Source organism: Cupressus sempervirens, chromosome 1 (genome assembly GCF_028749045.1).
Source record: "Cupressus sempervirens isolate cs-2001-9-10 chromosome 1, ASM2874904v1, whole genome shotgun sequence".
Lineage (NCBI taxonomy): Eukaryota > Viridiplantae > Streptophyta > Pinopsida > Cupressales > Cupressaceae > Cupressus > Cupressus sempervirens.
Genome location: NC_143118.1, coordinates 693,197,661 through 693,210,961, shown reverse-complemented (window position 1 = coordinate 693,210,961; position 13,301 = coordinate 693,197,661). Strand labels below are relative to the sequence as shown.

Here is a 13,301-nt window from a genome sequence, read left to right as displayed (position 1 = left end):
ATAGTTTCAACCATTGATTTAACCATCTTTATAATCTTTTGACTAAAACCAATTTTACCCATAACTTCATACAAGAAAATCCAATTAATCCTATCATAGGCTTTAGAGATGTCAAGTTTCAAAGCCATACCTGGATTACCACTCTTCTCCATAGAGTGCAAGACTGCATGGGTTGTTATGGCAAAATCAAGAATTTGGCATCCTGGGACAAACCCATTCTGAGTTTTCCCAATGAATTTATGCAACATCAGTTTTAACCTATTCACCAAAATTTTAGAGAAAATCTTATAAGTAGTGTTGCATAGACTAATCAGCCTAAAATCAAAGATGACCCCTAGGTCTTTAACATTCGAGATCAAGGTAATAAACATTTTATTTAGTTGCTTGAGAAGCTTCCCAGTTCTAAAAAAGTCATGAGCCACCCCGAGGAGATCTAATTTAATAAGATCCCAAAAGTGTTGGAAGAACGTTGGGGGGAAAACATCGGGTCTCAGAGATTTGTAGGCTTTCATAGAGAAGACAACACTATGGACTTCCTCCTCTATCACCAACTGTGCAAGTTCCTCATTCTCTTCAGCCAAGATCACAATAGGCATGGAATTAATCAACCATCGTTTATCCTCTTCCTTTATATTTCTATGCTCTTCCAAATAAGAGTTCTTGAAATAATATGTCACCCAATTTCCTATATCTTCAGTATTAGTGAGCTTCACATTGTTATCATTTTTGATATTATCAATCGTATTCCTCATTTTATGAATTGATGCCAATCAATGAAAAAACATAGTATTCCTATCACCCACCTTAAGCCATAACACCCTGGATCTCTGCTTCCAAAAGTTCTCCTCTTTGATCAATGTATCCTTCTAGACCTTTCTATATTTATCCTCCTCCTAAATCATATTCTCCGAGGTGAGGCCTTCCCCCATTGCTTTCTGAAGCTCTTCTAACTTTTCTTCCATCTCCGCCTTAGTCTTAAAGATGTCACCAAAATACCATTTCTTCTAAGTGTTATGCCCAAAATATAAGGGCAAAACACACACACACAAATTTTATTTTATTTTATTTTTTAATTTATTTTTTATACAAGAACTATGATACAAAAGATAATATGGTGACAGAGATTATCACAATGACTTAATAACTACGTCAAGACGACCTACTAACTGAAATGTCTTCTATCTCTTAAATACATAACTTTCTTAGCACCAATTTAATTATAAATAAATACTACAAACCTTAAAGATTATCTAATTAACTAGGCCCTTTTATTAAATTGATTACTTGAACGTCATCACAATTTTAATCCTTTACTTCAAGCTTAATGTCATTAATTAACTTCTTTCAACTTCATTCTAATTACGTTTTAAAACTTTAATCCAAATCTAAACTTAACCTTAAATTTTCTCCAACATACTTATAACCATCTAATAAATTAATGTATTGTTTACCATCAAAATTGATGACAAGAATAGATTCAATAACTCTATATTTTAATCTAAACTTTATTTGAGCTATCACAAATTTAAGTCCATATTAAAATTGATCTATAAAGCTCACAATAGTATAAAACTAATTAAATAAACATTAAAATTGTTATAATTGAAGTATTCTAATTTCACATTTAAAAATTATTTGAATTACAACTAATTTAATATTTTACATCTAAATCACTATTTAGTAATAACATCATTACTTAACATAAAAATAATACATTACCTCCTAATACCTTCAAAATTACTAATCTAGTTTATAGATTAATGCCATACTTAATTTTAAAATATAAACAATCTATAACTGAACTAAACATCTTTACTTACCTAGATTTCTTACTCATATACTACACTAATGCAACATATAAAACACCTAATGCACTAACATGGAATACTATATACTTTCTAATAAAATAAAATAAATACTACTGATCAAATTAGTAATAACGAACTAATCCTAATTTAAATTAACATACATCTAAAACTAACTAAACATAAATATTAATTAGAACGAACCTTGACTAAATTAAATACTACCAAAATAAATCTACTTAAATTAAATTTTAAACTAACATAATCTAGTACTAAACTAAAGATATAACAAAACTAAATTAAATAAAAATAAAAATAATACTACTCAAACTAAACTTAAATAATAAATTTAACTAAAACAACAACCTAAACTACTTTGAAATTAAAACTTTTAATAATTAAACTAAACTAAATATTACAAATAATAATAAAACTAACTAACAAGCAATTACTAACATACTAATTTAAAAGACATAAACTAACACTATGCTAACTAAAACTTTTCATCTCACACCATCAACTAGCAACATAATACTATCCTATGTTTTCTATCTAACACTACAACTTCACAAAAAAATATAATAATATATTATCAAACAACTTACATTATATATATATATATATATATATATATATATATATATATATAGCCATCTACTCTTCATAATTAAATGTGTATTAACTAACAATTTTCACTTACTGAAAACAAAAAAACAAGTATAATATCATTAAATAACATACCCATTATAGGGTCAACCCACGCATTGCCTGAGGCTTGCGTGTGGCAGGTCTGTACCCCGTCCTTGCGTGGGGGGACATGTCAGTTCGCAAGGACCTGCGTTTGGAGAAGGGCAGGGGAGTGGAGTGCACATTACTCATTTTTTTGAAAGCAAAACTTAATTGCCCTCCCATCCCAAGACAAGGTCAACGCATGAAGTTGGGGAAAAGAATATGGGGGGGTTGCCTAAGTTAATTATAAATTGCTATAAAACATTTTCTTGCCCCCCCCACATGTGATTTGACCCATGTACTTGCTGCAAGGTGGGGTGGGGGGGGGAATTAATGTAGAAGGTAAGTTATGTTTTTTTTGAAACAATAAAAATAAATGGAAATGATGGTCTAGCAAGGTACCCTGCCCCTTTAGTCCTTAAGAGTTAAATGCAAAAGTTTTATAGGTAGAATATGCCAACACGATATGTAATTAAATGTTTTAGTTTAATTGCATTTAGCTTATGCTCCTTTTAAAAGACTTAATATTGTTTTCTTTTTCTTTTATTTTAGTTGCACTCCAAAGGGATAATACAGAGAATATTCTTTGTGACATGGGGGAATTAAATTTTTCCCCATACATTTTTCAGAGAAGTCTTTTAGACCTGGAAGTGCACATGTTATTAGAAAACCAATTTTGACTAAGTATTGGCATAATTTTCTTTGCTATATATTTCTTTGTTTAATAGTTCATCTTACATCAAAGGTATATGAGCCTTTTTTTTTTGAATCCAAGTAGATGTATAATTTCTTAATCAATTGTTTTATATTCATAGTGAATCTTAACAATGTAAGTGATAACTCTGTGATCACAATGAAGGATTTCTAATTCATCTAAATACTTAAACCATATATTTGGAACTTCAACATATCAATTTGCATTTTAATAACATAATTGGGAACTTGGAAATTTATAATTTAATGTCATTATCTATCAATCTATTTACTCACAACATATGCCACATTTGAAATCACATGAGAGCCATAGAAGGAGGTATTCATGATCTTTTCTTTCTCTATTATTCATCCTAATTCAAGGCTCCATCGGGAAAGAACCAGTAAGAAAACCCGATGTCTTTGCCAATACATCAAAATTCAAATACATTTTACATAATATTACAATTCAAAAGAAATCTCTTCAAAATCCTTCACAAGTACTCTCTTCCAATACCTTCAAAACTTCAAGGAAACACAAGGAGAAGACAAGAGCTGACCCGATGAATCATCACAACATCAAGAACAATTCAAGCATGCACCCTAACTCGGTTATTCACAATAGGTCCAACCATAGAACCTGACTAGGGGGGAGGTGGATTTTTTTAATGGGAGACGTCAATCACCATGCCATACCATAGCCCTTTCGAGGCTAATACCACAAGGATTTTCATTCCTTTCCATAATCAAGAATTCACAATATCAAACAAGGCATGTGATGACAAGTAGGGGCCCATACACCCTACCCTCTTTCTCTCCTCTCACCATGAGAGGAGACTCTACACCATTGAGGTCCAACTTATACCCTACCCCCATACATGGCCACTTCTTCCCTATCCAAGGGTGAGTGATGCCAAAACAATCCCCATTAAATCATCTCAAAACACAAAACATCAAGACAAGCATAAGAATGCATCAAGAACAACAAAAATCCCTCCAAACCCATCCCAACACACAAGCAAGAAAAAACAAAGAAGAACACCACAACTTATACATGATTCAAGCATAGACAACATGAAGGAACAATTCAATGGAGTGAAGAATCCCTACCTTCACCAAAAGAGTTATGGCAAAAATGGTGGTTTGAGAAGAGCTTTTCCTTTTCTCCATTCAATCTTCCAACTTTCTCCAAATCTAGAGATTAGGTAACCACCCCAAAACTACTCCCAAAATCCTCTAAGTAACATCCCTAACTCAACTAGACTTCCAGCAAACTCAAGATGGAGTTTTGAGTACAACTCAAGTAGATGACAATCAATTTTCGCAATCCCTCAAAAATAGGGCTTTTGAGTGACCCTAAAAGTCAAACTAAGAGGCTAAGGGGGTTGAAAGTACTCCCCACCCATACCCTTACCCCTAGGGTACTTAAATTTGATGTTTTTAAGCCTCATAGACATAATAGGGACAATTAAAAGCTAGGAGAATAATGAAATCAAATAACAACATTTTAAAGATTGACAATGCAAGGATAGCACATTTAAACAAGGGGTTCAATTTTGTCTTTCCTTTAGGTTTCCCAGCTACATGTCCTGCACACTCATTGCACACATCAGTAGGTTCAAGAAATCACATGCATTATGAAATTTACGTATCAGGAAAAGTCATATAAGTTAAAACATCCATTTTCTAATGATCAAGTATTTATCTAATTCTACTCATACTTTCGATCATTTGAATTATATAATCAAAGTGTTAGTTTTGCATTCATTTACTTTATCATCATACATGTTCGTAAAGCATTAAATGATGAAATCAAATATCTAAAAGTAAAGCATCACACATCATAAATATCATAATAATGTTAAGTGCATCAAATAATGTTCTGACGTATCGAGTCATGAGTATCAAAATAATAATGCATCATCGGTGCTAAGATGGGTCGGGGCGAGACCTCACACTAAGGCATCACATTTCTTCTAACATTCTCCAGTTTAGCAGTAAGCCTATAAATAGCAATTCCTTCCACACTAATTCCTCACCACTATGTCACCCTAGAGCTAAAATCAGGGTTGGATTGCCACATAATTTCATATCTAAAAGGTCTTGCCCCCCCCTAGGACTCTTCAATCCAATTAAAAAATATAGGAGCGTGATCCGAGACCGTCCTAGGTAATCCCATGAGAGAAGAGGAAGTTAGGCCCTCCCAGCCAGCTGGAACCAAAAGTCTATCCAATTTGACTTGGATAAGGTCAACTCCCTTCCTCTAGGTGAACTTCACTTCACGCATCTCCATATCCATTACGTCATTTTTATTAATGAATTCAACCAAATCCTTCATACTGTCATTGAAATCCACCATTCCTCCAACCTTCTCCAACGGGTACAGAGGTGAGTTAAAATCGCCTATACAAAAGGTATTTTTCTTACAAGAGAGATATACAGACAACTCCTCCCAAATACAATTTCTTCCTTGCCTAGTGTTAGGAGCATACACATTGACAATATTCCATATCTTATCACCCTTCTTATGCTCAATAATAAGATAATCTCTAGAATAGTGGATTAAACTTCCATTACCAACACTTGGGTTCCCGAAGGTAGCCACTCCTCTTGACGCCCCCTCCACTTCACTATAACAAAAATTAGCCCCTGGCCAAACATAACTAACAATGCTTTTCAAATTAAACATGGTCATTTTAACTTCTTGGATCAGAAGGATATCAATATTCAGGTTAGACAACTGTTGCTTGAGAGCAAACTACTTTTGGGGGCTATTCAACCCCCTCATATTCCATGATAGAATAATCATTTTCTACCCTTTGCCAGGGACTCCAAGGTAGGTTGCCTACCACTAGCCACCTTCCTTGCCATCTACTTCGTTCTTCTACTATGTTTCCCAAACTTCCCTACATCCTTCTTTAATTCTAATACCACCTCAAATTTCTTTGAAACTTTTGTCTGTCTTCTATGTGTTTGCCACTTCCCTTCCTCATCTTCCAATGAGGCCAGTAGTTCCACCTTCTTTGGGATTGGGGGCACCTCATCGCTCCAGCAACGTACTCTCGCTACCTCCCCCTTTGATTCTTTCGCTTTTCCTCTCTCTGAAGCCTTATCCATGTCATTCCCAAGTATCTCCTCAATCACCATGTTCCTTGAAGGAGTACTGAGTAGTTCTTCAATACCTTGAAGAAAGGGAAGAGTCTCTTCCTCATAGAAGATTTCCCCTTCCTCTAACCCTCTTTGTTGCCTTTCTAGTTCAGAGGTCTTCTCAGAAGCCATAACCCTACAAGACTCCCCCATGCCTATAGGGGGTGCCTTCTCTTCTGTCCTAACACTCTCCATCTCTCCTTGATGGGTAACTTTCTTATCCCCTAGCTCCTTCTGTAGTGAAGAGTTCCCCTTCCCTTCTAGCTCTCTTACCCCATTCTCCAAAGATGCTACTCCCTCTTCCCCCATGCCAGAGGTACAAAGACCCCTTCCTCGTCCCCTACTGTCTCCTCCTCAGCCGACTTATTTATCTTTTTGCAATCAACTATCACATGCCCAAATGACGAGCACTTCTACAATATACCCCCACATTCTCATAAATAATGGGTTGCACTCTTTTACCCCACTTTGAGCTCAGAGTAATAGACTCAGGTAGGGAGGTACCCACAACCACATTCACACTAAATCTCACAAACACCAACCTGGACCTCTGTATGGTTACCATATCTGCAGCAACAAAATGTCCAAAAGAATTTCCTATAGATTTCAGGATCCTCTCATCCCAAAACTCGAATGGGAGTCTTGGGAGCCTTGCCCAAACTATTGCCATCCTATTTAGTTCCTTTCTCGAATCCAACATCGGGTGCCACTTAGCCATTACCAGATTATATTTTCCATATGACCAAGACCCAACCATCACTATTGTCATATCTTCAACAACCATGAATTTAAAGCAGAACAAACCCCTCGACATGGCTAAAACTGTCACACTCCCCTTTAAATTCCATCTCTGGCTTACCCACTTCCTAACCATCTCAATCGACGAGCAAAAGGAAACAAACATGTCAATCAAGTAGAGTTTCAGGTTGGCAGATACACTATCAACCAAGTTATCTGGAACAACTATTTCCACTCCCTCATACCACTAACCACCCTGGGGACTTCCAATAGGACATGAGTTGTCTTCTCTCCAAGGACCACATCCTTCTATCTGAGAGCCACTGTGTGACTCATATTATTTTCCTAGTCCACTATTGTTGCCACCGTTGACTCCAGTGACACCCCACCATTAGAACGATCGACATCAACACTTCCCTAGGTTACCCCAAACGAGGTCAATCCAAGTTGCAGGTCCGAGGCAGAGCTTCTTCTTCTCTTGCTTCAAATTTTATTAGCTCTTGGTTGTAAGCTTCTTCTTCTCTTGTTAGATTCCAGAGCTTCTTCTTCTTCAAAGTAAGCAACTCTCAATTAAGAACCGCACTAGAGAGCGACCCTGTGGAAACTTGAACCCTAGTTGTAGGCCCTACAAGCAAGAAGCCCCACCATTTCACCAAAGGCACAAGCCTTTCATTTTATTGACTCTTGGTTGTAAGCAATAGAGGCAAGAAGCCCCATTATTTCACCAAGGGTCAAAGTAACCACTATTTCACCAAAGGTCAAAGTAACCAACTCTCAATTAAAAACCACAATAAAGAGCGACCCCGGTTGTAGGCCCTTCAAGTAAGAAGCCCCACCCTTTCATTATAAGTTATCCATGTGATAATGCAAATATTGGACAAGTAGTAGTTTATATAGAGTTACTTCAAATAAAGTTTGTACCTTAACTCTCCTAGGCTATTATTATGGTCAAATAAAAGATTTTTTTTTAACGTGCAAAGTGTTTAGCCGGTGCATATATTTTGCCTCGTGGCCATTGGCGTGTGAATGTGCTACAGTTCAGTTTCCGAAGTACATTTATTGGGATAAAAAATTTGAAAAGTGATGTTTTCATTATAGCATGAGACAAGGGATACAATCTTTTATCATTATTTGCCTTGTTTCAATAAAAATAGGCAGATAAGACTTTATCCTACAGAGTATAGGGAGATAAATCTCCGTTAAACGACACGGCATAAAGAGACTCACTTCCAGGGATAATTCACCCCATTAATGGATTTTTGCTGGCTTGTAAATCTCGTTTTATGGAATTTACCGAAAACTTTTCTCAAACCAGAGCAAAGCGCCGCGACTATAATGTGTTTACCAGACATTCATTGCTGTCATATTCATCCTGTTCTCTTAAAATCAAAATTCAAAACTAATCATCTATGGTTCTGTCGGTCACCAGCAAATAAACAATGGCGATTGCAATTTTAATAAACCAGCTTTTAAGTTTTCCACCTTATATCAATTAGTTCACAAATGATGAACATGGTACTCTCACGTCAAAGATACTGAGAAAACATTCACAAAGATTTCAGTAAACTGCAAGTTTTAACTATTATGTTGACATAGAGCTTTAAATTTCGGAGGGGACGAAGCGCGATTTTTCATTTGTCCTTTAAGATCTGTACATTGCGATTAAAAATAGCACAAAAATTGAAAAAATCACTGTATTTTCAAGAAATTGAAAAGAGAAAAAGTTAGCGCCTAAAAATGAAACGTTCTTCAAGAGAGCAAAAAATAACCAAAATTTGTAACCTCCGCGGACTTCATACTCGATTCAAGTTAAATCAACGATTTGCAGCGATTTAAGTTCAAAGCATGTATTTATGAAAAGTAGCAGAGTTTAATGGAGGCAGAGGCCTCAAAATATCCACAAGAAACAAAATAAACGTAGAAAGAACAATTTGTACATTCCATTAACTTTTGTAAAGATACTTCAAAATACACTGCACATTTAAGTTTCCGACATCTCTGACATCAAGAAAAGCCACCACTAGCTTCCAGTCTGCCTGCCAGAGAATAATCACCATCAAAAAACGCCGCTGGGCTGAAAATATCCCAAGCGGTGGCTTCGGCATCTTCAGAAAACTGAAAGTAGTCCACAAAGTCGTCCTCAAACTGCCAGTTGCCAAGAAAGCTTCTCAGCTCTGCATTTTGGGGGAAATCCAGACAAGAAGTAGAGGTTCCATCTAAAGAAGGAGATGCAGGATGATACGCAGCTGAATCGAGAAGAGGACTAGGCGGAAGTCCAAGCTCATCATCTGAAGCTTCCAAAAGATATCCTACATCGATCTCGCAGCTGTGATTCACATCAGGAGCCATAGATTGATCCGTGCTTGGACCAGAGGAAGAACCGGAACCCTCAAAATCAGACGACGAACATGTCAAGCCGATTTCTTCCTCGAGACTTCTCATAACTCCATTAACAACATCCTCAATTTCTTCATCAAGATTTGTCCCTCCATCAACAATCTCCTCTACGTCTTCCTCAAAATCTCTCCTTCCGACAACCTCCTCGCTCTCAACACACTCCTCTTCAAAGCTTCTATCTTCCTCCTCCAACAAGCGCAGAAATTCCTCCTCTGCGCGGAAACGCTTGGGAGAAGAAGCCTGCAAAGGCTCGTCCTCCCGAATCCGCTTACTCAGCAGGGCAGGCATGATCGATACTACAAGAAACTGTAAGAACTCAAGTTATAATTTCCAGATTTTCAAGCCTTTGAACACACGAAGATACGATGAAAGTAAAAGATATGGCATGTATATATATACAATGTGTATCTCACTTGGAAGTTGGAACGGCTCGTTAGGCGAAGATACCGATAAAACAGTAAATGACCAGCTGTGGGCCATAATCACCTGTCATTTGACAGATTTTTCCAGGACAGCTGTCGGATTCTACGTGGCACTAAGGTTGTCGTTTCCGGATCACTCATAGTCCGTGAGCTTCTGCACCTACCGTAACTAAAGTAGTTTTCCACGTGGCAGTTTTATGCAGGTTCACCAACAGTCAGTTACTGCCACGTCATCGACTCCTTCAGAAGAGCACTGAATACACCGTTGATTTTTTTAATAATAATTCAACTAAAAACAATGTATTCGGCGATGTTGTCGGTTTACACGTCCACGTCGCAGCGACAAGTGGGTTCTCGATATCTTATCATAAATAGAGATTTTTCATTGGACGGTTTTTAATGCTTTGTATAAAGTTTAATAATTTAATATGGGAGGGAATGGGATTAAATAAAAAGTGGGCGGTTATTATTATTATTTATTTATTACATTTTAAAAAGACTTTTATTTATTCTTCCTATTATTATTTATTTATTTATTGTTGAGGAAATTTGAGAATCAGCGAAACCATCCATCCGCTAAAGTTAATCTGACATAATTACGTGTTGATTAAGAAAAGCATGCATATTTTTAGGGCTAGCGTTTGAAGATATGGATGACTGGATTGCCCGGTTGTAAACGAATTTTCTGGATTCCGCCGGTCGGAAAATGACTGAACATAAAGAGGAAGCAACCGGCGTTTTCATCGGTTGTAACGGGACACTTTCCTTCGGTTTACGCTAACTCGAGGGTAACTATAGTTAGATAGATTTGGTCGCCCGAGTTATTTATGCGTTGAAATGTCAAATCGTGAGTTAGAATAAAAACGTCTATTTTTAAACACGTCTCCACTTGAATTAATGTGGACTTTGTAAACCACTTCTGACATAATTGTAAAGAAATAAAAGCGGTTCCGTGGATAAAAAATTCCCTAGGTTAAGAAAATAATTGTAAATTTATAAGTATAAATAAATATTAATTGGTATTTATATTAATAAATTTTGAAATTAAAAAATTAATTGTAGAGCTATTAGATTTTCACAACTGTCATGAATGTTCATGTTAATTTCTCAACCTTTCTTAAAAGTACATGATCTACCATAGAATAGAGAGATTGATTTGAATAATAGGGATGGATCATGTGGTGTGATTGAAGTTTATGATAATAAAATTTTACACAATTAGATTTATAAATTGTGATGAATAAAATTAATTTTAATTTTAATTTTAATCTTATAATTTAGATATTATATGAATATAATATAAGAATATAAAATGTAGTATTATTTTCTATTTTAAATTATAATTTAAAAAAAATTATAGTGTCACAAATGTTCTAAGCGAAATAAAAAATGACTTTCAAGACACTATTTAATTGAATATTTTTTCTAGAATTAAAAAATATATATATACTATAAGTTCAATCAACTTTGGAAATTCTCCACAATCTCACAAATATATTAATTGAAAAGACCGTTTATTAGTCTACACTCCAAAAAAAAAATTCTATGGCCCGGCAACTCAAAAGGTTTTATATTTTAATGGAACTCCAACTAAAAACTTTAGTAGACCATGTTAAAAATTAGATATGTATGTACTTCACGTGGTATGTTGGAGTTGGTAGTTCAAAACAACTCTCCACGAAGGAAGGTTCATAATAGAGGAGATTCGAATGCTTTAGATGTGAATTTTCATTTCAATATACATTGACCGTGTTTAGTCCAAGGATGTATTCGAGGATCCATGCTTATTTTTAATTTTTTTGTTCGGGGAATAATTTTCTATAATGTCTCTGATTTTTTTAAATATTTGAATTTAATTTTATGATTAAACTATAAGCATTTTGTTGGGAGAAACTAAATAATTATTAGTTAGTATGATATGAAATTTTGATGTGTTTTTTATATTAAAAAGAAGTTAAATTAGGGTATGGATCAATAAATGATTTGGAGGTATCTTTAATAAGTTATTAATAACATATTAATAATGTATTAACAATCTATAATATTAAAATATTATATAGATATAAAATTATACGATAAAAAGTATTAGGAACATTTGTAATAATTTATTAACTAATTGTTAAGCAAGCATTTCACTTTAATCATCAGTGATGAATTTGAAGATGTTCTTGTCATTCCCCTTTTTTCTTTCATCTTTGGTGATGACTTTCTAATGTATCAAGTACAATGTAAAGATACAGCTACACATGACTGTCAGATTGAAGAGGGAAATGTTCAACATTTGCTTATCCATGTCTGAACCCTTCTTCTTCATCTCCTCTAAGTCCAACACAATGGAATGGTAGTTTGCAAATGTGTTAACTTCTCTAAAGTGTTGGTTGTTGTCTTCTTCTAGCATTTTCCTTCTAGGTTAAGTCCAAGGGTTCCTACTTTGCATTGTCGAAGAGGTGAGTAGATTTGACACTAGTAAACATTCTCAAGCTATCATCATCTTTATTATCACCATTGTTCTCATTATCTTCCTCCTTTAGCTTATCATCATAGTCAACTAGCCAACCAATTATACCTTCTAAGATTTGAGCAACCACTCTTGTTACCATACTTACCATCTTCAACCTCTTTTTCACTATCTGTTTCTCAAATGTAGATTTAGTTATTGGCAAATTTGGTCACTAGTTGAGTTTTAAAAAAAATCTTTTTTTTAACCTAAGGTAGACAGGGTGGTAAATTTTTTAATCTATCAAAAAATCCTTCAACAACAAGGTCATTATTTGGGGTGATGGGTGTTTTGAAGAAGGATGGATCAATTTCGACAACACCTAAGATACTAAGCTGTTTCTTTTTACTAAGATCAGGCAAGGTCTCTAAGATGGTCATAGTGGATAGGGATTCAAAGTGGGGGGCTTTAACCACCACAAATAAATTAGGAGGAAAAATGGCAAAGTGAAAATTGTACAAATGGAAAATAAGCTCATGGTAAAGTGGAATAGGTTTAATCCTATACTAATTTGTAGTCACTTTTATATCACCTTTCATAGAATTTTTTAGGAGAATTTAGGAGGAAAACCAAGATGAAGAACAACACATTATGGAAAAAGTTATTAAGAAGCGGTAATTGAAAATAGTAGTAAACCTAAAAATGGCCCTTAATGGTTTAAAAAACTACATTATTTTAGCAATTTCACGCAATCAAATCTTCCATGAAGCTTCACAAGATTTTCATTTTCTCTAAAGAAGAGGGCCAAACTATCACTATTAGCAACTTGACTCTTCTTTTTCCATTCCTAACCCCATGTGGGAAGGATTGTCATGTTTGTAATAACACTGTCACTGACATGAAAAGAAATCCCTCACAACTTCACTCTGCTAT

General features: G+C 35.0%; 1 protein-coding gene across 1 annotated transcript; it reads right to left on the bottom strand.

The window, feature by feature from the left end:
• Window positions 1-9,024: 9,024 nt before the first annotated feature.
• LOC149579834 (uncharacterized) lies at window positions 9,025-9,892 on the bottom strand. Its single transcript, XM_089787257.1, has one exon. It carries the CDS (start codon window positions 9,795-9,797, stop codon window positions 9,117-9,119), a length of 681 nt encoding a protein of 226 aa, XP_089643383.1. The 5' UTR covers window positions 9,798-9,892; the 3' UTR covers window positions 9,025-9,116.
• Between the last annotated feature and the right edge of the window lie 3,409 nt (window positions 9,893-13,301).

Excerpts from the sequence above, each read along its gene's own strand:
- LOC149579834 (XM_089787257.1), bottom strand. The coding sequence starts at position 9,797 with ATGCCTGCCCTGCTGAGTAAGCGGATTCGGGAGGACGAGCCTTTGCAG.